The sequence below is a fragment of the Mandrillus leucophaeus genome, unplaced genomic scaffold (assembly GCF_000951045.1).
Source record: "Mandrillus leucophaeus isolate KB7577 unplaced genomic scaffold, Mleu.le_1.0 Scaffold921, whole genome shotgun sequence".
Lineage (NCBI taxonomy): Eukaryota > Metazoa > Chordata > Mammalia > Primates > Cercopithecidae > Mandrillus > Mandrillus leucophaeus.
The window spans coordinates 828,236-855,901 of record NW_012110042.1 but is presented as its reverse complement, the minus strand read 5'-3'; the positions used below and the strand labels follow the sequence as shown (position 1 = coordinate 855,901).

General features: G+C 40.3%; 1 protein-coding gene across 1 annotated transcript in view; it reads left to right on the top strand.

The window, feature by feature from the left end:
• AHCYL1 (adenosylhomocysteinase-like 1) overlaps nt 1-27,666 on the top strand; it is a 37,892-nt gene that overhangs the window by 3,365 nt on the left and 6,861 nt on the right. Inside the window, exons 2-15 of the mRNA XM_011969968.1 lie at nt 16,385-16,496; nt 18,578-18,721; nt 19,729-19,829; nt 20,265-20,367; nt 22,190-22,284; nt 22,851-22,957; nt 23,793-23,909; nt 24,127-24,190; nt 24,951-25,039; nt 25,404-25,474; nt 25,831-25,925; nt 26,010-26,108; nt 26,511-26,579; nt 27,008-27,086. Coding sequence (XP_011825358.1) covers nt 16,406-16,496; nt 18,578-18,721; nt 19,729-19,829; nt 20,265-20,367; nt 22,190-22,284; nt 22,851-22,957; nt 23,793-23,909; nt 24,127-24,190; nt 24,951-25,039; nt 25,404-25,474; nt 25,831-25,925; nt 26,010-26,108; nt 26,511-26,579; nt 27,008-27,086 — 1,324 coding nt within the window. The 5' untranslated portion in view covers nt 16,385-16,405. The remainder of the gene's footprint in view (nt 1-16,384; nt 16,497-18,577; nt 18,722-19,728; nt 19,830-20,264; nt 20,368-22,189; nt 22,285-22,850; nt 22,958-23,792; nt 23,910-24,126; nt 24,191-24,950; nt 25,040-25,403; nt 25,475-25,830; nt 25,926-26,009; nt 26,109-26,510; nt 26,580-27,007; nt 27,087-27,666) is intronic.

The window sequence follows — 27,666 nt, the reverse complement described above, 5'->3', positions numbered from 1 at the left end:
TGAGTCACTTTCCCTTTCAGTTGGCTGGGGTGATTTTTCTAACTCTTAGAGCCCTCTCACATAGGTGTAAGGAAGTACCGAGAACTGCAGGTGAGAAACTGATGAGAATTTCCAACTTAATATATCCCTTTATAATGCCAGAAATAGGAGGTCAGGGAGAAGACATCTGAATATATGCGTCCAGCTTCTTAGCCCAGTGGCAGTGGGCATAGGGATATCCTTAGACAATAACGGGGAAGGTGACTTGAATTTCTCACCATTGAAACAACTTTTAAGCCCTTAGCATTAGGGACACTCTGCCCAAAGTTGAAACTGGTATCCTGGTTTATACATGCTCTTGATTTAAAGAACAGGGAGGCTTTCACATAGGGTGTTTGAGGTTTGGGGATTTGTGATGGGTTGAATAGTTTGATTTTGAAAAGTACATTGGAACTCTGAAAGTAATAAACAATAGCTCTGCCCGGCAGTGATGAGCAAACTTCTGGTTCTTACTCTGCAACCCTGGCTTCCCCTTCTGAGCCAAAGGCTGCGTTTGATGCTCAAAAGCTATACATGCCCTTCTCTCTTTGAAACACACCTTCTTTAGAATTACAGTCTTCTGGGAACCAGGCCAATGCTTGTCCTAGCCAGAAGCTCAGGCTGTAGTTGGCACTAAATTTTGTCTGTTCTGTTTCACTTCAAGTGTGTAACTTAGGCAAGATTCAGGGGAAAGGGAGACCTTCAGAATTTTGCTATTTTGTGTTGTTTGTTTGTTTGAGATGGATTTTCGCTCTTGTCGCCCAGGCTGGAGTGTGATGGCACGATCTCGGCTCACTGCAATCTCTGCCTCCCGTGTTCAAGAGATTCTCCTGCCTCAGCCTCCCAGGTAGCTGGGATTACAGGCATGTGCCACCACACCTGACTAATTGTGTGTGTGTGTGTGTGTGTGTGTGTGTGTGCGTGTGCGTGTGTGTGTTTTGTAGAGATGGGATTTCACCATGTCGGTCAGGGTGGTCTTGAACTCCTGACCTCAGGTGATCCACCGCCCTCAGCCTCCCAAAGTGTTGGGATTATAGACGTGAGCCACTGCGCCCGGCGAATTTTGCTATTTTGGAAGTTGAAATAGGTGCTTTGGTAACTAATTCAGTTTCCTGTGGGTGGCCAGGTGGTATCCCACTTCTAATTCAATACTTGAGGGTTCGGTGCCCAGCTTCTGAGCACCAGATTTCTTAGCAAGCAAGACATGAAGATTCCCAGTGTTCATTTATGAGAAGTAGCCCAGCTGGCTTGTCATGCTGGACTAGATGAATTGTGAATGTTAATTATATTGATAATACAGTGGCCTTGGTAACAGACTTGTAGCTGCTGTAGAATCTGTTTACTTCAGGTTTGTAACAGAAAAGAGACCAAGCTGGTTGGGAACATGGTGTTCTCAGTGTAATAAGATGTATTGTAAGTCCAAGGAAAATGCATCTTGGAGGGGCTGACCTTATTGCACCCCTTCCCCAAGATTTTACAGAGAGAAACACTATTCTGGGGGTAGTTTCTGTTCTTGTTCACCAATCAAGAATGAATTGAGGTTGGGAAAGGCTGGGTTTTCAGTGGAAGTGGGATAAAGTGAGTTTACAAATCATAAAGTTTAGAAGGAGAACACCTTTGTTAAGCACCTTATTTCTCTACGTAGTTTATAATTAGGAGGGGATGGTTGATGAGATTAGTTTTGGCCCTTGTGTTCAGAAGGTGGGGCCCCTCCTATTTGGGGAGTAGGGGGTTCATAATTCTGTACATTCTTATTCCACAGTGAGGGGATTAGCTGAGCGCTGGGCATGTTTGGAATGAGAGCACTTTGCCAATTTTTACTGAATTTGGACCAAACCGTAATAAAAATACAGTCTCTGTCTTCCTCAGACAGTCTCTTTGTCGTATTCTCCCAACCCCTGTGGATCCCTCTGATGGATTGTCTGTTCCTAACAGATGGAGTTGGTATTAAAGGTAGATTCTCTACTTCCTTCGCCTTATTTGTTTTATTTCTGAACAAGGCATATGTAATGCATTTGTTCCCTGTGTTGGAAGTTGCTTTGTCAAGAGCCTGGTAAACTCAGTGTGCTTGTGTTTCCTTTTCTGATCCTGCTTAGATTATTTCTTAGATCAGCACTTCTCATTCTGTAGAAGGAGAAGAAGGTATCAGTCACATGGGGAGCTTTTCGCAATAACTCATTACCTGGTTCTAAACTAGAGCTGTGTAATCAGAATGGGGGAGGAGCTGAGAGTAAGAGAGCAGATGGAGAATCGATTGACATTTTGAAACAGCTTCACCAGATAAACTTGAAAGCTCCCAGATTTAGAACTATTCTTTTAGATTATCTAGCAAGACTGGCCAACACTGTTAGGAAATCTAATATTCAGATGCTAATGGGCCAGGCACGGTGGCTTATGCCTGCAATCCCAACACTTTGGGAGGCCAAGGCAGGCAGATCACTTCAGATCAGGGTTCGAGACCAGCCTGGCCAACATGGCAAAACCCCATCTCTACTAAAAATACAAAAATTAGCCGGGTGTGGTGGCGGGTGTCTGTAGGCCCAGCTACTCAGGAGGCTGAGGCAGGAGAATCACTTGAATCCATAGGGTGGAGGAGGTTGCAGTGAGCCGAGATGGCGTGACTACGCTCCAGCCTGGGCAACAGAGCAAGACTATGTCTCAAAAAAGAAAAAAAAGATGGTAATGCAGCTACCACCTCTCCTGGATGATTCTGATCACAAGGAGAAATATTGGTCCTCCCTCATGTGAAAGGTCCTGAAAATAGTCTACTGTTGCTCTTTTTCTGCAAGTATTCGGAGTAAACCATGACCAGAAATCATGTAGCCCTGTCTGCTCAGGATGCAGTGTCCCAGGACCTGTGCTAGGCACTTAGGGCACATCAGTGAACAAAACAGAGATTCATACTCTGTAGAGCTGACATTCTTGTGAGGTTATTATTTGGATCGTTTAAGTCCAGTGTAGTGGTTCTTAACCATTTGGGGTTTGGAACCCTCTGAGAGATGTGTACATATTCCAGCAAAATGCACATAGTCATGTGTCACTTAACAAGGGGGATACATTCTGTAAGCTGTGTCCTTAGGTGATTTTGTTGTTGTGCAAACATCATAGAGACTTTAAATGACTGACAGCACAGTAGGTTTGTTACACCAGCATTACCACAAACATGTGAGTAATGCGCTGCACTACAGTGTCACCAGGCAATAGGAATTTTTCAGCTCTATCATATTCTGTGGAACCACCACTGTATATGTGGTCCATCATTGACCAACCTTTATTGCACAGCACAGGACCATATAAGAGGAAATTGGCAGCCTGAAGCCCATCCATGGACCCAGTGCTAAGAACCTAGAAGACTTGTCTAGAATTGAGGATGTGGTGATTGGGATAAAACCAGGCCCTGAATTGGGTGTTTGGAACCATTATCTCCTAGCCAGACTGGGTTGTAGTTTCTTGATCTGTACAGCCAGAGCAGTGTGTAAACAACTCAAGGATATCACTAGAAAAACAGGGAATGGCTAAGCCTTCTCTAAGCTAAAGAGTCTGTGTTTTATGTGAAATGCTAAGAATGATTCTGACTCTGTTCTCACTGTTACCCCTAGTTTCTGGTTGGCTGGGCTTCTGGCGTTCAATAGATTAAAAGTCAGGTCAGAATAAGAATTTCCCTAATGTGCTAATTTATATTATGAATTCCTAGACTGACAGTGATAGTAAAGTTATAAAGATCACGAGAAGAGGACATTTTAGTGAAATTCTGGCTTCAAAAACACAGAAGGTGACAGGAGTTGGTTGAGGGGCTGATGAAATAGCCAAAGAGTAAAGATTAGAGAAAGATGACAGGAAGAAAAGGAGGGCAGAACTCAGGCAGTCGACTAAGCTGGTGAGCCAGTAGCCAGGAGAGTAGCTTTCTCCTTAAGCCATAGTGAGCCGATCTGAGACTTACATACAGAAAAATACTCCTTTTTGGTCTTGGAGGGGTCTGTCACTGTTGCTTTGTTACCAAATAGGACCCGGGATAAAAAGGGGGAGGGCAGATAAGAGTTTGCCTGATTTATACTAATGTTAATCTATCTTTGTTGCTGGAAAAGTTGGTGTTAAACTTGAAAGAATGGCCAAACCATGCCTGAGGGTTGGTGCAGTGTGTAACACGTACTGCAGAAACATGAATGAAATGGGACACTGGGAGAGAGAATTATGTAGGAAGATAGCCAGATTTAGAGGTTGGAGCACAGAGTCCTGTGCCAGTTCCACCTTTACCTCCCTGAAATCTGATCTTTAATATAACCATAGGCCAAGACCTCTTTACTTTAGGTTGATCTTTACAGGGATACCTAAGGGAGACTTTCCATATGCACACTGAAAGGTAGCTGAATAAGGGCTGTGTTCAGGCTAAACTTGTATAAACTCATCTCATTAGAGAACAGAGCCCACAGTCCTCCCCAGAGGAGTGAGGAGGCTCTAGATGGTTCCAGTTATAACTGCTCTCCAGCATACGGAAAAACGGTTCTGCTATGAAACCTTCCAGCCAGATACTCACATAAAGACATCTCATTGTTTGCTCAGTGGTGCATTAAAGCTGAGGCTGCCTAAGCTAGATAATATAATAACATACCAATTATCTTTTTTTTTTTTTTTTTTTTAAAGAACCCCTTTAAAGTAACCAAAAGAATTTCACACCTCACTTCCTGGGACTGGGTCTGTTTTGCAGTTGTATTCAGCTTGTGAAGTTATATAGTTAAAACTTGCTACTTGGTTTTCAGAAAAATTATTCTTAAAAATTATAATTAAAAATTCTTATTCTTGGGCCAGGTGTGGTGGCTCATGCCTGTAATGCTAGCACTTGGGGAGGCCAAAGCAGGAGGATCCTCTGAGCTCAGGAGTTTGAGGCCAGCCTGGGTAACACAGGGAGACCCTGTCTCTAAAAAATAAAAATAAATAAAAATTGTTTTTTTGAGACCGAGTTTCACTCTTTTGCCCAGGCTAGAATGCAGTGGCGTGATCTCAGCTCACTACCACCTCCGTCCCCCTGGGTTCAAGCGATCCTCTTGCCTCAGCCTCCAGAGTAGCTGGGATTAAAGGTGCCCACCACCACTCCTGGCTGATTTTTGTATTTTTAGTACAGACGAGGTTTCGCCATGTTGGCCAGGCTGGTCTCAAACTTCTGACCTCAGGTGATCCACCCACCTTGGCCTCCCAAAGTGCTAGGATTACAGGTGTGGGCCACCGAGCCTGGCCATAAAAATTCTTAAGTGAAAAATTTTCTCTATTCATTGAGTATTGGATATTTTTTTCAACCTTATTAAAGTATAATTGACAAGTGAAAACTGTATGTATTTGGGCCAGGAGCAGTGGCTCACGTCTTTGGGAGGTTGAGGTGGGAAGATTGCTCAAGGCCAAGAGTTCAAGACCAGCCGGGGCAACATAATGAAATCCCCATCTTTTACAAAAAAGGAAAAAAAAAATCAACTGGGCATGGTGGCACATGACTGTTATCCTAGCCACTCAGGAGGCTGAGGCCGGAGGATTGCTTGAGCCCAGAAGTTGGTTGCAGTGAGCTATGATCCTGCCACTTTACTCTAGTTGGGGTGACAGCAAGACTCTGTCTCTTGAAAAAAAAAAGTATTCAAGGTGTACAGTGTGATATTTTGATGTATACACTGTGAAATTATTACCACAGTCAAGCTAGCTAATATATCCATCACCTCATAGTTACTTTGTGTGTATGTGTGTGTTGTATGTGATGAGAATACTTAGGATCTACTCTTAGCAAATTTCTAGTATACAATATGTTATTGTTAACTGTAGTCACTGTGCTGTTCATTAACTCTCCAGAACTTATTTATCTTATAACTCCAAACTGTACCCTTTAACCAACATTTCCTCATTTCTTCCACCTTCCTGACTCCTGGTAAGAACCTTCTGCTTTTTGCTTCTATGAGTTTGGCTTTTTTAGATTGCACATAAAAGTGAGATTATTTAATTGATTACTTTAAATAAATACCTACCATAACTTTGAAACCAAGATTCAGTAATCACATATCATGTTACTTAAATCCAGAATACTTCAATAAAAATAATAGCCTTACAAGAACTTTTGTTAGTCATAGTAGTCACAAAGGTGGTACCAGAAAGTGGAAATACATCAATGGTAATTTTTTTTTTTTTAACCCGAGGTCTTCAAATTTAATATAACTTTTTTTTTTTTTTTGAGACAGGGTCTTGCTCTGTACACTGGCACAGTCACAGCTCACTGCAGCCTCGACCTCCCAGACTCAAGTGATTCTTCCACCTCAGCCTCCCGAGTAGCTGGGACTACAAGTGTGCACCACCATTCCCCGCTAATTTTTATTTGTTGTAGAGCCAAGGGCTCACAATGTTGCCAGGGCTGGTCTCAAATTCCTGGGCTCAAGGGGTCCTCCCTCCTCAGCCTCCCAAAGTGCTTGGTTTATAAGTGTGAGCCACTGCACCTGGCCAAATATAACTCTTTTTCTGTTTGGTAGAATTCAACTTTGCTAGATCTTTTAGCAAAAGATCTGAGGTGAGGTGACTTGGAAAGGGTGCTTTTTGAGTGGCACACGACAGATGAGAAAGGAACCTAATGGAATGTTTTTAGTTTAAAAGAAATTCTCTGATTGTGCTAAGTGTAGATGTGTGAAAGAAGTAGTCCTCCAGCACCATTCAGCACAGGATAAACCCCTTCAAAAAGCACATTTAAAGTATATTCTCTGTTGCATGTTTTAGAATATGGTAACTTCTCATGAAATAACCAGTGAATTTCCCCAGTGACCAAAAGAGGAAAAAGAAAAAAATCAGTGGTCAATTTAACTATACTAAACTAAAATTTTTGCTTAAACACTGGTGGAAATGATACAAATAGGGAATTCTGAATTAATTTCTTTTGTCCTAGAAAAGTAGTCAAGATTAGATTGCCCATACGTTCTCCTCCTTACTCCATTCCCAAAAGACAATGGAAGTATATTCTAGAATGAAACATTTTGTTACCACAGTGTTTGGGCTCTGCTTTTACTGGACTCTCCCCACCCTTTCTAGGTCTATGGAGCAGTACTTCTCAATGGCAATTCGTTGGCAACTTAAAAACATTACATTTCTTTGCATCATTTTACTTTTCTGAAAATTAGTAAAGATTTTTGGAACTGAATTATTTTCCTTTACCAATGCTTACAAATGTTTATGTGGTATTATAAGCTCAGAAAGCTTATAGTGCAAAAGTAGACCATTCCAAGGTAACCTGACCCCTTGGAAATAAAGGGGAAAGCTGCCGTTTCCCCAGCCTATTCCAAAAGAAGGAAAATAGAACTGGGCTTGTGGGTGGGTTTTTTTGTTTTGTTTTGTTGTTTTTTTGCTTTTTGCTTTTTAAATCTCAGTGTTGGTAGCAAATTGCCTTAAGCAAATCACTTAACCCCAACCCCTGTTGTTTTCTCATTTGTGAAGCATAGATGCAACATTCAAAGGATTCTGGAATGTTTTAAAAATGCAAATCCTCTATAAATTGTAAGCCACAGGTGTTGAGGCAAAGCACTTAAAGTCATATAAATCTAGGCATTCAGGATCTTGGTGTCCACCCTACTAGTAAGTGTGGATTTCAAACTTCCTGTCCAGTCAACTTTAAGTAAAAATCTTCATCTAGTGCTGTCAGGTGGTGGTACCAGCGATGCTTGTTATTTGTATGCCAAAAGTTCAACAAAAATGGTTTGTAAACTATTTAGATCAGTGATATTCTAGCAGTGATACATATTGACAAAATTTGCCGATATTTTCCTACACAAAATTTAATTTTTTTTTTTTTTTTTAAGACAGTCTCACTGTGTCGCCTCGGCTGGAATGCAGTGGTGTGATCTTGGCTCACTGCAACCTTCCCCTCCCAGGTTCAAGCAATTCTCCTGCCCCAGCCTCCTGAGTAACTGAGACTACAGGCACATGCCACCATGCCTGGCTGATTTTTGTAATTTTAGTAGAGACGGGGTTTCACCATATTGGTCAGGCTGGTCTCAAACTCCTGACGTTAGGTGATCTACCCCCATCGACCTCCCAAAGTACTGGGATTACAGGCATGAGCCACCGCACCCCGCCTTGACAGCTTTTTCTTTCCCTGAGCCTATACTAGTTGGTTCTTATACCCTATGAACCAATACAAAATGATTCCCAAGTGAAAAAAACAAGGTGCAGACTATATTATCATGCTACCTTTTGTGTAAGGGAGGGAAAATAATATGTATTTGCTTCCCACACTCCTAAAAAGAAACATAAAAAAGATAAACCAGAAACCAGTGAAAATGGGGAGGGACACGCAGAGTATCAGGGCTAGGAATAGCAGTGAAACTTCTGAGTATACCTTTTAAAGTTTTGAGACATGTAAATGTTTTATATGTCAAAATCAAAGAGAAAAAAGGAAACCTTTAAGTTGCTTACAAACAAAAAGGAATGAACCCAAGTAAAATATAAAATCCAAAGCTAATATATCAAATTGATTACTCAGTCACCGAGAAAATAGTACTTTGACAAACATCTTTATGAAATATATTCTGAGGACGAAAAGAACTTCGATGAAACCTTGACACTTCACTCAGTAAATTTTGGTGCATAATATCATTAGTCTTGTCATTTTGAAACTATTTTATATGCATTATAGAATAAATCAAATAAGTAAACATTTATTAGAGATGACATACAAATAGTAAAACTTTTTTTAAAAAGTAATATTGAATCTGAAGTAGAAATATCAATATGAACTCATAAGTAAAAGGATTGATTTCTCTCTCTACCAAAAGAACGTAGGCGTAGAGGCATCTCTAATAGCAATGATCACACCTCTTACTCCAGATACTAGCTTCTAAATACTACCCCCTCCTAAAAGAAAGGCTCCTGAGAGAAATGGTTGAATCCGGGTTTGGAGAAGAGGAAGAATAAGGTGAGCCTGGTATATCTTCTTTTGTCAAAACGAGTGGAAGGACTGTAATGGAATCATGTCAAAAGGACAGAAGAGCCAGCTTGAAGGAGGCTCCCACTGGCCCAATTTGAGACAATATGAGTATTCAGTGCAATTAATGTGTAATTAAGTGTAATCTGTTAAATACATAAAAATCTGAATGACAAATGGAGAAGAGTTTTCTTTGCAAAAGAATGCCAGCTAATGTGAAAGGATTGATAGAAAAATACAAGTTGTGATTCTATAACCTTCCCAATATAATTGGTTCAGGCAAGGATTATTAACAGATGGTAAAGTCATTAGGGAATAGGATATTAACATGTTGAAAAAAAGTATCGCCCTACAAATTAACTTTTACTTGCAAAAGAGAAAATGTACCTTTCAAAGGAGAGATCTGATGGTCTCACTTTAACCAGGACTCAATCTTAGCATTGCTAATAGTGGAACAACCTGACATGTGCCTCCTAATAATGATGCTAGGTGAAATATACTACATAATCCAGGAAATTTTAACCTTTTTCTAATAAAACCTCAGAACTGAACTTCCAGTTTATAGGAAGGAAACCCTCTGAAAAATTCAAAACATGAGTGATTTTATGAGACAATTAATCTGGGTTCCTCAAAGAAAAGCCAGTATCACAAGGGGCTGGGGGACATTGGAGAGACTGTTCTAGATTAGCAGAGGCTAACAGAACCTAACAACCAACTGCATTTAATGAACCTTGAATCCATGCTGGGTTGGCAGGGTTGAGGAGACTGTTGGGATATAAAAAATATTCTTGAGAAAGTTAGGGAAATTTGAATATAATCTGGACAGTCTGGATATATGATGATATAGAATAATTGTTAATATTAAGTGTGATATGTCACCATGGTTCTGTAGGAGAATATTCTTATTCTTAGAAGATACATTCGGAACAATTTATTGGTAATGTTCATGTTTGCAACCTTTATTTTTACAGGACCATGTGAAAGTATGCATGTGTATGTGTGTATATATACAGAGAAAAAAACCTATTATGGAAAATGGAAAGATTCATTCTAGGTGGAGAGTACAGGTGTTTATTATACTATGCTTTTACATTTTTTGTATGCTGAAAATGATTATAATAAAGTTGGAAAAGTAAACAAAGTACAACAGTGGTGCTAGCAAGTGAGGATGGAGGGTAGCAGGTGGGAGAGGAGACTTTAGTGTTATCACTAAAGTAGTGGATATGTTCCAGGAACCAGGATTTCTTCAGTCACCTGTACTGAGTTTTTTTAAAACCTAGAATTGATTATAATTCAATGTCGGGAGAAACAGAGATGACTGGCATGTGTTTATATACTATTGGTGGTGGGACTGAGGAAAAGAGAGATATGGACAGGTCAGGCAACTGGGTAGGTAGTAGATAGCTAAATAGGTATTGAAACAGTCTAAATGTGTGTTACATTCTTTTGCAAATTGTGGTCAAAAGATTGGGAAGCCCTTTTCAGTCCTACTTATTGCCTTTTTTTTTAACCTCTTATTTTTACTTCTAGTTGACAGTCGCAGGCTTCGATCCTGCATATTGACTGGAGCACTTTGGGAGATAATAGTGAAGTGTTTTGTCTTATAGGAAGAGAGGGGAGTAGCTCACAAGGGTCAAACGACTCTTTGGCAGAGTTTTTCAAGCTGTATATTCCTTACCTTTTAAGTGACTCAGCAGTTTGGAGCCTGGTATTGCCTCACCTCTTCTTGCCGCCAGCATTGACAGAAGATCTAGTTGAGTCCTACTTTGAAAGGAGTATTGCTTCTGACTGTGGAATTCGATTCTAGCTGTGTGTGTATTATATCCTGTTACTGTTGAGACAGAGGCGGGAGTTGGGGGGGAAGATATGTGCTGAGATTAGTCAGCCTGCCCTCCCTCTCCCCCCAGAAACTCAGGCCCCATCTGGGGAGACTGAGAACTTAAGAAACTTGAGACAGGGAAGGAGAGCAGGGAGCAGCCAAAACCTGCTGAGTCTCAGAAGACTGGTTTCTGCACGAGGGAATGGAAGAAGTGACTGGAGGTGGCTGTGGATTCAACTCTGGCCTGAGACCGATGCCCTTGAGATAAGTTGTTTTTCGGTGGGTGTGTCTGGGGGCATTGTGTTGGGAAGGGAATTCCTTTCTTGGGGAAACTTTTTTTTACTTGAGGTGAAAGGTATTCAGACGTGTGTATTTCTTGTACCAAGGAGTGGGTTTTTATTGATAACTGTTTCTTTGGGTTCATCTGAAATGGGAATCAGACTGGTAAATATCAAGAAAAACTGGGCAGGGTGGTATGGGCCCATAGTCCCAGCTGCTCAGGAGGTGAGAAGATTGTTTGAGCCCAGCAGTTTGCAGCCAGCCTGGCAAACATAGTGAGACCCTGTCTCTTTAAAAAGAGAGAAAGAGTAAGGAAGTAAAGGTGTTACACCTGTTTTGGCTGTCTGCCATATCCTCTTCCTTTCCTCTGAAAAAGGAGTGGGTGAGGGTAGAATCTGTAGAAGAAAGAATAATTTAACCAGAAAATATGTGTGAAAGAGGGATTAGAAAAGATGTAGGAATCTTGAAAAGTGTTCTAACACACTATGCTTAGTAATGATGAACTTGTTAAAATTTCTAGTTTTTTATTGTTACTTTTTTTTTTTGCTCAGTTGCTAAGAAATATGCTGACCATAATTTCTAAACAGAAAAATCTCTACACACAATATGCTAGGAGAGACAATGGGACAGAATATATAAATTTAGGAATGTCCCAGAGAATCAGTAGTGTACCAAAAGAGGGATACTAGCCCTTCAAATAATTCTCTGCAGTAAGAAAGACTGCTTTGCTTACTTCTACGTTACACTTTCTTAATGATTTGTTTTCCTAGTAATTGCTGTTTATCTTTGAATCTAGTTCTTTACCCTTAGGAAGAAACCTTTCTGAGGAAATTAAAAGCTATTAGATTGGCATTTAAAATAACAAATTTGACAAGATGTCTAAGTTAAACCTAGGTTAAACAATATCCAGATAAGGCTATGAAGACTATAATATCTGGCATGTTTCCTCATGGAGCAGTGAAATTCCATGCCAAAGCCACTTATGTTACTATACTGTGGGTCAAAACATGTCTACAGATTTTAAGGGACCATGTTTCCTTACATAGAACTTTCCTGGAGTAGCACTGGATACTTAGTTGGTGCCTAGCAAATGTGATGATTAAAGAATATAATGCACCACAGGTATTATCCTGATCACCATTTCTAGGCTAAAATGTTAAAGAACATTTTAATGTTGTAGTGGAATTCTGGTAGCTGTTAATTCTTTCTCATTCAGGAGATAGCAGGCAAAACTGGGTGGGCCCTGGGAAGGAGTGTAGCTGGGCTCTTTAACTTCTAAGAATATAGGATGTGTGTTTGTGAAAGTAAACTCAGCTTCTAATGGTAAAAAATATATATCAGTTAGGATCAACTAAATGAATAGCATACAATTTTTCTTCTCTTGAGGTGTGTAACTTTTTTGGATTGTGTCTGCTACCCTTTTCTTGGTAAGGTCTGCACAATTCTTTCAGCTCACTTTGTCAGCAGACTTCCCACTAGGTAGTGGGTATACCCCAAATTATTCGTTTGGTAGAGCTTTTCTTTACCATTCTCAGTATCAAATGGAAGAAAGTCAACCATTGTACCTGCTAAGCTATTTGAAGAGGTGCTTTAAATAGCATGTTAAACTGGCCTGATATTTAATTGGGTTTTTAAGACGCAGCAAGTAGACTTCTGTATTTGGGTGTGCTATTTGAAGAATGGGTCAATCTGACCTTCTAGCCTTTCATAAATATGCTCTTAGTGTAAGAATGGAACACTGGTGTGCTTGTTCAGTTGTGGGTAAGGCTGTTTATGAGGTGGTGAGTACTCAAGCATAACATCGTTCTTTAACATAAGACTTTTTACTTAAAGATACTTTCTGCGTTTCAACCACTGTATTTCCTTTCCATTCCTTCTCTTCCCAATCCTACTTTTTTTTTAGGTGTAGTATTCCTTGTAGATGGTAGATTTGAAGAAAGATGAAAGCACAGCAATTAAGATTTAATGTTTGGAAGAAATTATGATGATAGGAATTAATAGAAACAGAACAACTTTGTAGTCTTTTCGTCTTACGCAGATTATCATATTTGCCTTAAATGCAGTGAGTCCAACCCAATCAGAAGGCTGTTGTTGAGATCTGGAGAGAAAACTTGTGATATCCAAAAGTTGCTTTTGGCAGCAGTGTTTATATTTACAGTGTGAGGGTGAACAATGCTCCAGGAGGTAGTTCACCAAGAGAAAACAGAGCTACTAGCTGTGAAGATAACCAGTGGAGCTAACAGGTCTGGAGGAAACTGGCAGAGCAAATGTATTCCACAGCATCAATTGTAACACAGATTCTCTTCAGCATGTAATTTGGGGTGGAAGAGAAGACCTTGCTGGGACGCCTTATAAGTGGTGAGAATGTCAGACAGCTGCAAGAATACGCAACCCATTCATCCTTGCCATGGCTTGAGTTAACATTCTACCCACTTCAAATATGACCATATTCATTATTTGAGAGATGGGGAGGTAGGGGCACTGCACTGGTTAGTAAGCTGCTAAGCTGCTTGCAATACAGTCCAGTATTTTTAGATGGGAAAGATTTTGCTTAGCTGTAGGCTACTGGTGAGCTGTATTAATATAAAGGGAAATTATGATTATTCAGTTTTTAAGTTGCTGAAGAAAAACATTTCTCTCTTGCCACAGCCACCTCTCTATCTAAAAAACTGCAAGCGTTATTGCAGTTCCCTCCCCCACCGTCACCCTTCATGTACCTGGCATCTGGGAACATGCCCAGAACCCTTTGAAAAAAGGCAAACAGAGGAAGGAATCAGCAGAGGGGAGAGCAGCTTCCGAATAGAATAGTCTGCATTATGCCGGCAGCAGGGAGGCTGGTGGAGGAAGGGCTGCCTCTGGAGAGTGTTAAGAGGGTTTGATGGTCTCGTGACTGTATTTTTTGCCATCACCAAAATAACAGCATATTGAATTGGAAGTCATTACCTTGGTCCTGGATTAATTTCTTCAGTGAAACTAGCTTTGCTGACAGCAGAAATCATGTGAACATGCAGTGAGGAATCCTATCTAGAAGGGCAAATGCTGACCTGTGGCCACCTCAATGAGTATTTTTTTTTTTTTTTTTTTTGAAAGATAGTTGTGCTTTTGATGTTTAAGCTATTTATCGTTAAAATTTTAGCACCTAAACTAAAAAAGCAGCTTTGGATGTATAAAGATATTTGTTTAGCTCCGGTGCAGTATATGTGGTTTGACTTGAGTCAAACCACATATTTACTTTATTTACTTTTTTATTTATCTTTGAAACTTGATTGATTTATTTTACACAAGAAAGTATTTTTTTCTTCCTTTCGTTTTTTGAATCCTAATTGTGTGGAAACATAAGAAAGGATTTTGAAAGGATCACTCCTTCTACAGATATTCATTGAATGCCTTCCCATATGTTTAAGACCCTGGGCTAAGTGCCAGCATAGGTAGCTCATTCCCTTTCATGCCTTTAGGATCTGTCCTTAGATTTAATTAAACAGGATCTGTCCTCTGTCACCTCCTTATTTCACAGAGTAGGCTAAAGAAAAAAATTTGCCCAGCTGGATACTGAACTAGGATAAGTTTTAAATAGAAGTACCCTCAGGGTTTTATCTTAGGCCTACTACTGATAGTATCCATGGCTGTTACTACATGGCTGGTCTCTGCTTTCATTCTTGCTGTGAACCATGCTAGATAGAAAGTTGCAAACACAAACCTGTGTTCCCTTAATTACTGCGTTATTACCTGCAGAGTCCTGCTAATTCCGTTTCCAATTTGTTTATATTAGCTGCTTATGCCTAGGCTGCCCACTTAAACCTGATTCCTACACTGCAATCTGGTGCTCCTCTAGCTGAAGGGTACTTGTGAAAGAGGAGGTGAAGCTTTTGTAGCTGTAACTAACGAGTAGTTTACTATTCCTGGCTTTAATTTAAAGTGGCTATACCCATGTTGCCAGTATTATACAGAGAAGATTTTAATCTGTAGTCATTTACACTTTCAGAGTATTTGCCAAAGACTTAGCTTAATGGATTCTCTATGGGAACCTTTTCAGATTTAGTTGGATTGTGGACAGAATCTCAGTTCACATTCTCAAACCATCCTGCTTATTTCAGGATGGTGAAGTTTATTTTATTTTGAAGAAAGGGTTTATCAGAGTTGAAACAGGAGTTCAGGAGGAAGGTTTAAACCATGTAATAAAAGTGTTACACACTTTATAAATCTATAAATAATATCAATTGCAAGCTATTTGCTATTGATTAGATCCAGTTTTCCAAGTATTCTTCAAAGAATTATCTAGTTCTGACTTCATTTAAGGAAGTTTGTTTGTTTGTTTTTGTTGTTGTTGTCGTTGTTGTTTGAGATGGAGTCTTGCTCTGTCACCCAGGCTGGAGTGCAGTGGCACGATCTCAGCCTACTGCAACCACCGCCTCCCGGGTTCAAGCAGTTCCCTGCCTCAGCCTCCCAAGTAGCTGGGATTACAGGTGCCTGCCACCAATCCCAGCTAATTTTTGTATTTTTAGTAGAGAAGGGGTTTCACCATCTTGGCCAGGCTGGTCTCCATCTCCTGACCTCGTGATCTACCCGCCTTGACCTCCCAAAGTGCTGGGATTACAGGCGTGAGCCACCGCGCCTGGCCCATTTAAGGAAGTTTTTAATGCAAAGTTTACCAAGTCATTATTTTCTCCTTCCTTCAAATTAGTCCTAATGAGTTAGATTTTGCTATAGTGTGTGTGGGTTTTTCAATTTATCTTTATAATTATATTCTGGTATTTTAAATTTTTACTAGGATAGAAGGTTCTGGAGATACTACATTGGCTTTGTGAAGTATAGACATATGGTTGGGCTCTGAGTATTGGCACCCTAATGCCCATCACCATTTCTAGGCATCTCTTTATAATTCTTTCAGAAAGCAAGACCATCGCCAACTTTAGGAATGTGCTACAAGAGAATATTCTGAAAACAAAAACCAAAAAACCCCAGTAGCACTATGAGATTCTGTTTTCTGAAAGATTTGGGAAGAAGGGTAAAGAGTTTAATCTGTCAGGGTTATAAGAGGGAAAAAAAACTTGATGGAATGTGAGAAAGATTTGTAAAATTGGACAAATACTAAAAGTAGTTGGGTCTTAACCTTAGCCCCTCCTCCCAAATCCTGCAGAAACAATTGGGAGGAGACAGTAATTGACGTTTTGGGAGCCTCGGCCTTCCCCCATTTCTGGTGGGAAAGTTGCTGGCTTAGTAGGAGCCATGTGACAACACTGGCTTTTAGGAAAGGCAATGTATAACCTTACAAAAAGAAAACATTTCACTGATTTTCCGTACAAGTTTCAACTGTTTGTTTTCCTTTTATATAGCAAATCCAGTTTGCTGATGACATGCAGGAGTTCACCAAATTCCCCACCAAAACTGGCCGAAGATCTTTGTCTCGCTCGATTTCACAGTCCTCCACTGACAGCTACAGTTCAGGTAGGTGTGAATGAACTCTATGTCCTCTCTAATCTCTCTTCCCTGTTTGCTACCAGTGTTGTTCACTTAGCAATCTGAAAATACCTCATGTTATGACTGCCCACCTTTGTGCTGAAAACTGTTAGTTAGTGACTGGGCACTGGGAATGTTCTGCAGTCAGGCTAGTAGCTGGGGAAGCTTCTGTTGACTCGAGACTTTCTTCCCCCTGGCTGTCTATGTGTGTGGTCTGTGGCCAGTGGCCAGTTGGTAGGACTGGGCTGGTTCCCATTCCCACATTGATCCACCCGCATTTCAAAGCGAAGAAATCAATGCTATTTTGGCTGACAGAATTGGCCTTAAAAAAGAAGTGCATTTTGAAGCACGATTTCTTTGTATGAAATATATCCTGCCACCTATCTCTTTCTTTCTTGTCCCCAAGACTGCTTAGATTGTAACAAGAAAATTAATATCTAGGCTTCTTTTATTTATTGGGTTATTCCTTCTGTTGAAATATCCTCCCTGTTAGCCTCTGGAGTAGGAAAGATTCAGACTACTATAATGTGACTCCAGCTCTGTTTCTTTGTAGTTCTCTCCTCCTGTCTTAACTCTCTATAAATAAAGTCTTTTTCTGTTTCGTATTGTGTCCTTCCCAACTACAGAGTATGTATTAGAAAATTAGCATGGAAAAGAATATAGAATCTTGGCAGCTGAATATAGGAGAAAACATTAGGGACATCTAATGGGGCATCCAGTACAACTTTGTTGTTGTTTAAGTGAAGACTCATTGTTAAAAGATTAAGAGGTTACAGATTGCTATTAATATCAGCAGATATTTGTACCAAAAACCATTCATTGTCCTTTGCCAGAATACCTTTTACATTGTATTACTAACATTAAGGATTAACATAAATGAAAAGCCATTATATGTGATCTTGGAGTGACAGATAAAAAGTGGTGTGTGACAAGCAGGCTAATTGTAGCCAAGAAAGAAGAAAAATTAATTGTGAAAAATTGAGTTATGAGAGGAAGAGAGGAAGAACGATAAAACGACTGAAGAAGGCTTTTAAAAAGTCTTCAAAGATCTTGATGGCCATGTTACAGAAATGTATTAGAGCCTTTTAAAAAGCTTAGTGATATGGTTAAATTGTCATCGTGGGGAAGATAAGCTTTAGTAGTATTTGTGTTAGCTGGACCGGAGGAGGACCTGTACATAGAAGTCAGTCCATGAGAGAGTCCAGATATACTAGAAACTGTGATGAGGAAAATAATTCAGAGAGGAAAAAAGTGATTTGAGAGGTAAGGAATGATTGTTGTATATCCTCATGCATATCTGTCGGGTAAGTGGTATTTTTGGCTTTTATGTGAAACCGCTTTTTAAGTTGGTCATTTTGATAGACTTTCCCAGGGCTATCAATAGAACCAGAGCTGCTTGCCTTTTGTGCCATTTATTTCTTTCTCTATTCCTTGAGCACAACTTAGTGTAAAATCCCTTGTAAGACTATCTAATCACTTTTGTCTGTATCCATGGTTCTCAAAGCATGGTCCTCTGACTAGCAGCATCAGCAACACCTGGTAACTTGTTAGAAATACTATTCTTAGGTGCCACCCCATACCTGCCAAATGGGAAACTGGCCATGGGGTCTAGCAATATATGTTTTAACAAACCTTCCATGTGATCCTGACAGATGCTTGAATTTGAGAACCAGTAATCTACAGAAATACCGTTCCTTATCTGCCCTAAATTGTTCTTCTGTTTTTGCCAGGTCTGGTTCCAATCCAGATGGGACCAGGTACCTCTATTATCTGGGATTACTATAGCTGGTACAGCTATAGTAATCCCAGAATCAGTAGTCCCTTATCACAGGCACTAATGGCATAATATTGTTAGGGTGGGTGAAAGAGCTGCAACACGGAAGCATCCACAACATTTTCATTCATACCACCAATTAGAACCTAGAGGAGCAGAAGTGAGAGGGTTATAAAAGGTAACTCCAATTAAGAGTGTTCCCTTGACTTAAATGAAAGTCCCTTGGGGACTGCACTCTGTAGAGTTGGGGCCACTGAGGTTTTTCTGTCCTTGTTTTTTTCTTTCCTGTCTCTAGCTGCATCCTACACAGATAGCTCTGATGACGAGGTTTCTCCCCGAGAGAAGCAGCAAACCAACTCCAAGGGCAGCAGCAATTTCTGTGTGAAGAACATCAAGCAGGCAGAATTTGGACGCCGGGAGATTGAGATTGCAGAGCAAGGTAAAGAAAGGGAGTGGTTTAGGGGACGAGAAACGACCCTCTTGTTGGCCATCAGAATCCACAAACAACTTAAGACTTGAAAGCTGACTTGAAAGTATACTGGGAAGAAAGTATTATGGACTTCCGGATAAACACTTCTCTCTCTATGGAACTTGAGTATCAGGATTCTTGTTCTCTCTTCCTTCTGTTCTCAGCATGTGGTGATGACACACAGAGTAGTTTCTGTTTTCCTCCCCACCCCACCCCACCACCGTATTCAAAGATCTACATGGCAGAATTGGCAAGTCCTAGATCACTACTTGGTAGTTGGTTATATGGGATCTTACTATAGCTGCCAATGCCAGAGACCCAGATTGCCCAGAAACAGCTGATGAGGAAGGGTTTTAAGCTAAGGATGTGGTGACCTAGCGTCTTGTTTGGTCCTGAGTACCCTCTGCTGGAGCAGAGTAAAAGTGACTGACAAACAGTTGAATCTTGGTTTCCCTACCCCAACCACTCCCAGTAAGGTCCTCTTTACTCTTGTGTTGTTTACACATTGAAGGCATGTTCTTTACTGAAAGAGAATAGAGAAACCAAACAGACTGACAGGATACGGTAAGACAGCATAGAAAAACAGAAGTTAGTGATTTCAGCTGAGGGTACAGTCTTTCTGGTCTGATGATTTTATATATAGGGATCTGTTAGCCAGTGCCTTAACTACTTTCCTCTCTTCCCAAATGAATGATGAGATTTACCCTTCATTTTGATCAGTTTTAAGGATTTACTTCATTCTCTGTTCAGTCCTCTGTGTATAAAGCTGAAGCAGTAGAGGAAGAGAGAAACTCCAAGTGGTTGCATGACCGGTGTCCACTATTACTGTGCTGTTGAAGCTGCCAGTCATCATGAAAATAGGCTTAAAGTTTTTCTGTCTCATCTCACCGTATCTCAACAGATCCAGACCAGCCCTGGGGCAGGAACTGATGATACTGCTAGTGCAGACCTAGCTCAAATCCTCTGTTCTTTCACAGACATGTCTGCTCTGATTTCACTCAGGAAACGTGCTCAGGGGGAGAAGCCCTTGGCTGGTGCTAAAATAGTGGGCTGTACACACATCACAGCCCAGACAGCGGTGAGTTTGTTGGAAGAAAAGAGGGGCTTCTGATAAGGGGAAGAAAGAAATCAATTTTTTTTTTGTTTCACTTTTCCTTCCTAACTCACCAACCTCCAAATGCTAACTATTAGTAGGATCTCCCTGCTACACGATAGTGGGGTTTTCTGGGGTTTTTTTGTATGTGTAAACCCACTTTCAGCAAACTTGACCTAGGAATGTCTAGATTTGCAAACATATGATTGTTATAAAATGTTATTAAGACTTTTAGAAACCTACATTTTATGTAAAGTTAAACACCAGTGCACCACCTCGCTGGAGTACACCCCTTTCTAACTTCCCAGTGTAGCGCCTGTTGGTGCAGAGTTGATAGGTATTGTTATCTTGCTGAGGCTTGCTCTCCATTCCTGGGTGGCCCTTCTCTTCCTCACCCTGTCTTCCTATACCTCTACACAGGTGTTGATTGAGACACTCTGTGCTCTGGGGGCTCAGTGCCGCTGGTCTGCTTGTAACATCTACTCAACTCAGAATGAAGTAGCTGCGCCACGGCTTAAACATGGTAATTTCAGTATTTTTTTTTTTTTTTTTTTTTTTTACCAAATTTGCCCCAAAATAGTTATCCAAACATATAACTTTTATGTATCAAAATTGTCATTACAATGTCATATATGTCTAGAGGCTGTAAAATTGGGGATGATGAAAACCTCAACAGGAAGAATGTGGATAATAAAATTAAGATGTATATCCATGATGGAATATTATGTAGTCATTAAAAATGACCTTTGAAAATAATCTAATGGCATGGGGACATGCACAGTTCTGGTGTTAGTTGAACGAGGAAGAATGTTAAACTATATACATGCTATCAGTTTTGTGAGAGAGCACAAGTAGGAAGTGCCTTTTATATTGATAGTGCATTAAATAATTTTGGTATTCAGTATGGCATTGAAAATATATGAGCTATTCATGAGTTTAATTAAACAAAATAATTTTTTATTATTCAGGCCAGGCCTGGTGGCCCATGCCTGTAATCCCAGCACTTTGGGAGGCCGAGGCGGGCAGATCACTTGAGGCCAGGAGTTCAAGACCAGCCTGGCCAACATGGTAAAACCCCACCTCTACTAAAAATACAAAAGTTAGCGGGGAGTGGTGGTGTGCGCCTGTAATTTCAGCTACTCCGGAGGCTGAGGTAGGAGAATCACTTGAACCCGGGAGGCAGAGACTGCAGTGATCCGAGATCATGCCACTGCACTGCAGCCTGGGCGACAGAGTAAAACTCCATCTCAAAAATTAATAACAATAATAATAATAATTTTTATTATTCAAATGTTCAGAAGAAAATCACCATGAAGTTTCTTTGAGGACCTCTCATCTCTCTCTTCCCTTCTCTTTCTCTTTCTCTTTCTCTTTCTCTTTCTCAAGATGGAGCCTTACTCTGTTGCCCAGGCTGGAGTGCAATGGTGCAGTCTTGGCTAACTGCAACCCCTGCCTCCTGGATTCAAGTGATTATCGTGCCTCAGCCTCCTGAGTAGCTGGGATTGCAGATGCACGCCACCACACCCAGCTAATTTTTGTATTTGTAGTAGAGATGGGGTTTCACCATGTTGGCCAGGCTAGTCTCGAACTCCTGACCAGCCTGGATGTTTGATCTGCCTGCCTTGGCCTCCCAAAGTGCTGGGATTACAGGCGTGAGACACTGCACCCAGCCAGACCTCTCATCTTTCTAAGAACCTCAGAAAGTAACTTTATAATACTTTTGGGGTTTTTTGTTTATTCTTTTCTGGTAAGTGTTTACTGCAAAAAATTTAGGAAGTTCCCAAAAAACCTACAATCCCACTACATAGAGTATTTGATGAATTTTTTTCCTTTTCCTTTTTTCTACTTTACATGGATGAAATAAATTCTAATATGTATACAGTTTTATAACCTAAATATAATATTTTCAGACGTAGTTTTCCATGTCACTGAAAAGTTTGACAGCATCATTTGTAATACTCATTCATATGGCTATGTGATTTTACTTCACTATTTTCCTAATGGTGAATATTTAGATTGTTTCAAGATGTTTACTAATATCAATAATGCTCCAGTTAACAGCTTTATATTAATTCCCACTTCACTTTATCTCCTTCTCAGTATAAAATTAGCCCAAAGAAAGGAACACTTTAAGGTTCCAAAATACTTTTAAAACAAAAATTCCTTAATTTCTTAACATAATTAATTTCTGAAGCAAAAGTGATTCTTTGACTTTTGGCTCTAAATATTTTCCTTTCTGAAATTATTTCTTTTGCCTTTTTCTCTTCACATGGATCTCAGAAAGTGATTTGGTACAGGACATTCCTCAAAGGAGGCGGGCAGCTGATTCATTTCTGTCTCTACAGGAGTTGCAGTGTTCGCTTGGAAGGGCGAGTCAGAAGATGACTTCTGGTGGTGTATTGACCGCTGTGTGAACATGGATGGGTGGCAGGCCAACATGGTAATAATGCATATACATCCTACACTTTGACAATAGATTTATTTCCTTTTTTTCCCTCAAAGCATGGTTCCCTAAATATGTTTTGGATGTTTGGTCTTATGCACTGACTTTGTTGCTAAAGTGTTTAGCTTGATACCTATTCAGAATGGGTCTGAGTACTGAATGGAAAGGTGGGGGAAGGGTAAGACTAGCTGAACACATGGCTCAGACACACCAGAACGAAATAGTGGTGCTTCTTTGGAGTAGGATTCTGCTTTCTTTCCTTCTGCCCCAGTTCTCCTTTTATATTCAAAGGGCCTATATATTTCAAGACTCTAGACTAAAAATGAGTCTGTGATTAGCTTAATACTCATCACTGTAGCCTAAAACAAACCTAGGAATCCTTTTAACCATTTTACACCAACAAATTTGACTGTATTTCCACTATCTAAGCCTGCTCTAAGGAGCTCTGAGGAGTGCTCTTCCAAAACATACAGGGCTCTCTTACTAGTACAGAAAGTGGGTTCAAAGTTCCCCCCAGCCCTAGCAGCCTGAATGCCCATAGAAGTCTTCTGGCTGTTCTATAGATCCTGGATGATGGGGGAGACTTAACCCACTGGGTTTATAAGAAGTATCCAAACGTGTTTAAGAAGATCCGAGGCATTGTGGAAGAGAGCGTGACTGGTGTTCACAGGTAACAGATTCTGGAGTAGCTGCCCCTTGTGTCCTTGCCTCAGCAAACTCTTCTGGTCTCTCTTAGGCTTTAGGACTGTGTTTCAGACTTATAACTAAATGGGAATATCTTCATTAGATAAAACTTCTGAGTTTTTACTTTTGAAAAATCAAGTTGATCCTAGAAGGAAGTTATTTTAGGTTCTAGTTCATACATTTTTCTCTCCCATTTACTCCACTGAGTGATTCTCAACTAGTGTTGAGGGGCGGGTAGGGAATAAGTGTATCTTGAAAAACTGTATTCAATATTGTATTATCATTTTATATTTGAAATATGAAAAACAATCCTATTGTAAAACTACATGTTAACACTACAAAAAGTAAAACTGGGCAAAATATTCTTGGCTTGTCGGAATACTGAAAAGATATCTGAAAGAGTGTTTCTTGGGGGCACATTGCACATGCTTACTCTCTCTCTCTCACACACACACACACACACACACACACGGAACCATATCAGAATCATTGATAGTCTTTGTTTATCAGAAGTAGGCATGGATTTCTATTGAAAACTGCTGATCAAAGGAAATAACACGCCCTATAAAGGGAAGAGAAGTACATTTCTTCAATTGAAAGGCTTTTTTTTTCTTCCAGAAAAGGGGTAAAGGGAGAAGAAAATGAAAAGAAGTGTGGAGGGATGACAAGGAAATAATCATGTTTTCTAATATCCTTGGGCAATAAATGAGACTGGGAAGGGCAGCATGGAACTTGAAGAGAATTAGGCAGATTTTGCCACATATTATGTTGTGCCAGCTAACTTGGTTTTTGTTTGTTTTTGTGACCTCTTCTCCCTTTAGGCTATATCAGCTCTCCAAAGCTGGGAAGCTCTGTGTTCCGGCCATGAACGTCAATGATTCTGTTACCAAACAGAAGTTTGATAACTTGTACTGCTGCCGAGAATCCATTTTGGATGGGTAGGTTGAATGTATATATATTCAAATTTCTAGGGGCTCTGGTCTTGTCCCCTGGTCTTCCTTTGGCTTTAAAAGTTTATTAGAGGGACCATTTCATACTGAGCTCTGCCAGCTTCCAATTGATATTCTCAAGGGCATTGGCCCACACTTTTAACTGTGAAGAGGAACTGAGTTTGAGCTGTTAACATTTGAGTTGAGTCCTTGTCTGTTTCCACAGCCTGAAGAGGACCACAGATGTGATGTTTGGTGGGAAACAAGTGGTGGTGTGTGGCTATGGTGAGGTAAATAGCTGGGTCTCAGTGTCTCTTTCTTTTTGTGTACTTATTAGAAATAGTTGGTGAAGGAGGCTTATGCTGTCAATCTAGAGTCACTGATACAAGGTTTAAATTTTTTTAGATAATGTATCTCAAACAATAGCAAAAGTCTTTTATTCAGATTTATGAACAGAAACATACAAAATGAATTGAGTTTTCAGATTTTACCATTTTGTTTTGTGGAATAGATACCAGTATCATTTTCCCCAATTATAACAATAACCTTTAATGAGACTTTATTCAAATGAATGTGTAGCATTTTAGCCCCCACAAGTGACTTGCAGTAGAATTAAGGGTGGAATCTGAAATGGCATACAGTTGAATATCTCCAAACTGGAATAGGTCACAGATTTTGTTGTCTTCAGCAATGACCCACAGAAGTTCCTGAGCTACGAAGCTATCATTGAGTAGATTCTTGTCAAGTAAGAGAATAAGAAATTAGAGGTTGCTTAGAGTAAGTTGCTTTTGCTTAGTCTTGTTTCCCTAATGAAAACTGCTGTGCAAAGCCCAGTCCTTCCTATGACATGTCTGCTAAATTACCTCTCTGAGGTTCACAACGTAATCTGGATCTGTTTCTGTTCTGCTTGGGATTGGAGCATCTGTGCAGTTGCTCATCAGATGACGGGCTGTTTCATGAAGGTTAATTCCTGTCTCACAAATAACCTACCTATCCGAAATATCCATGATGTAATGAACCTAATGACTTGACCGTTCTTTTCTTCTGCAGGTAGGCAAGGGCTGCTGTGCTGCTCTCAAAGCTCTTGGAGCAATTGTCTACATTACCGAAATCGACCCCATCTGTGCTCTGCAGGCTTGGTAAGAACAGACTGATAATACTATTAGATTCACCCTAGGTACTTTATGTTACTGAGAGTTCATAATTGAGTATATTAATCATTTTTGCAGAAATCACCTAGGGAAAGAGAAGGCTAGGACTGCTCTGTTCTTCTCACTCTAACCCTAGGGCTCTCTTAGAGCCTCTTGGCAGTTTTCCTTCCTGGATGGAGTCTTAGGGACTCTGAAGAGGCCAGTGTATATAGTTTAGCACAGCTTATCACTCACCATTCCTGTGAGGTGGCACTGGATCCAACTTTAGAAGGGGATCTTGTCTCATTTCATGACCATCTTCCCTCCCACTGCCTTCTTGCTTTACTCATAATGTTCCTTTCTTTTCTTCTAGCATGGATGGGTTCAGGGTGGTAAAGTTAAATGAAGTCATCCGGCAAGTTGATGTCGTAATAACTTGCACAGGTAAATAACTTGCATAGAGGGGTGTTTATTCAGAGGCTAAATCTTGAAAGTAGTCTTAGTGACTTTCATACAAAGGAGGTGAGACCTCTGTTCAGTATAAAGATCTCAGAACTAGAATAAGCTGTCAGAACCTTAACATGTTTTCCAGAGTAAAAAACTTTTTTCCCTGGTGACTTTTTATACTGCTTGATTTGAAGACCAGGTAGCCTAAGGAGTGGTTATGCATGTCTTCTCTCAGAATGTGTACATGTCCTTTAATGCCAGCAAGCCTCCTGTCTCCTATGTTCTACCAGAAAGCCAGCCGGTACCTTTGTTGCCCAGCATCTCTTTCCTTAGCCACCCATCTTTACTTTTAGGAAATAAGAATGTAGTGACACGGGAGCACTTGGATCGCATGAAAAACAGTTGTATCGTATGCAATATGGGCCATTCCAATACGGAAATCGATGTGGTAAGGCTCCTCTCATTTGTTGCTAGGCATTTCTCTACTACCTTTCATTAATAACGATAGTCAACTGTGCTTTCTTCCTTTCAGACCAGCCTCCGCACTCCAGAGCTGACGTGGGAGCGAGTACGTTCTCAGGTGGACCATGTCATCTGGCCAGATGGCAAACGAGTTGTCCTCCTGGCAGAGGTACACACAGAAAAGGACTCTGGCAGAGCAGCACAAGCAGAGTAGTTAGATCCATGGTGGGGGTGGCGGGGGGGAACAAATATTGGGCCTGTGTTTCCCTGAATTTTATCTTTGGAGAGAGATATATTTCACAAATTATCTGGTCCCCAAAATAAAACCACTTAAAAAAAATCTCATTACTAAGTAACACTATTTCCTAACCACAGCTGATTCTTTAACCTTTCAGACTCAGATGGATTTGCAGAAAATAGGAAAAAGCCTAGAGTCCTGATCTGGAACTGTAATTCTTCCTCTTCCAGCTGAGTCTAGAGGGGTGTAAAGTCTTCTTCCGCTTTGGCTTGACTTGTATGCCATTGGAATCTGAGACAGAGCTCATCCCAGGGCTCTCTCTTACCTTTCCAGGGTCGTCTACTCAATTTGAGCTGCTCCACAGTTCCCACCTTTGTTCTGTCCATCACAGCCACAACACAGGTATGTGGCAAAATGCCTGCTTACACTGCACCGCAATTTGTGGAACTGGGCGTAGATCAGTTCCAGTGAGGGTGTACTGTACTATGTTCTCATCATCCTATTCTTTTTTTATGTAATAAATTGTTGAGACTTAGGTATTCTCAAGTACAGAAAAGAGTCACTAGTCAGTATTTGTTGAATTGGCTGTTTAGTTGAGAATATAATGTTCCAGCTTAGTTTTATTTGAGTTGTTCTTTTGTCAGGAACTAAACAAAAACAACAAATCCTCTTAGGATGTGTGCTGCCCTTTAGTATAGGCAAAGTCTTAGGTGCTGTCACTATGGTAGATCACTGTAGTACTTACCCAAATGCTATTAAACCTGGTTTTATTTTTATGTACCTGTCTAACAATTATTTTTATGTTTTCTGGCCTTCTTTTCCCACCTTAGGCTTTGGCACTGATAGAACTCTATAATGCACCTGAGGGACGATACAAGCAGGATGTATACTTGCTTCCTAAGAAAATGGGTGAGTGAAAAACAGTGGAATCCTATGCAGACAGCTGCATAGTTTGGTAAAATGACTGCCATGAAAGGCATTGGATTTAGAGTCAGAGTTCCAATTCCTGTTCCTGTGCTTACTGGTTGTTTGACCTCAGGACAAGTTCTAATCTCCATGATCCTCAGTTTCTTGATTGGTAAAATGAGAATAATACTACATACATTGTAGAATTGTGTGAGAATCCCAGCTAATGAGTAACAGTGCTTAACACAATGGTTTAGGGTAGATGTTCTTACTCTTAAGTAGCCTTATTAAGTTCAGTAAACTTCCTAGTGCAGCTGAGTACATACAGCCTTGGACCAAAATGAAAGAAACACAGGTTTTGTTGTCCATTATCTGTGAGGATATGCAAACTATCCAATCTCTTGTAAGCAACCCATGCTGTGTTAAAGTGACATAATACATCATCTGTAGTCCTTTACCTTTCTGCACAGTGGTACCCATCTCCCATATCTCCTTGGCTAGGCCAAATCCCTTACTTCTTAACGCTAAAATACTTCTTGCTGTCCTCTCCTCCAATAGCTTATTTCAGACTTTTTTTTTTTTT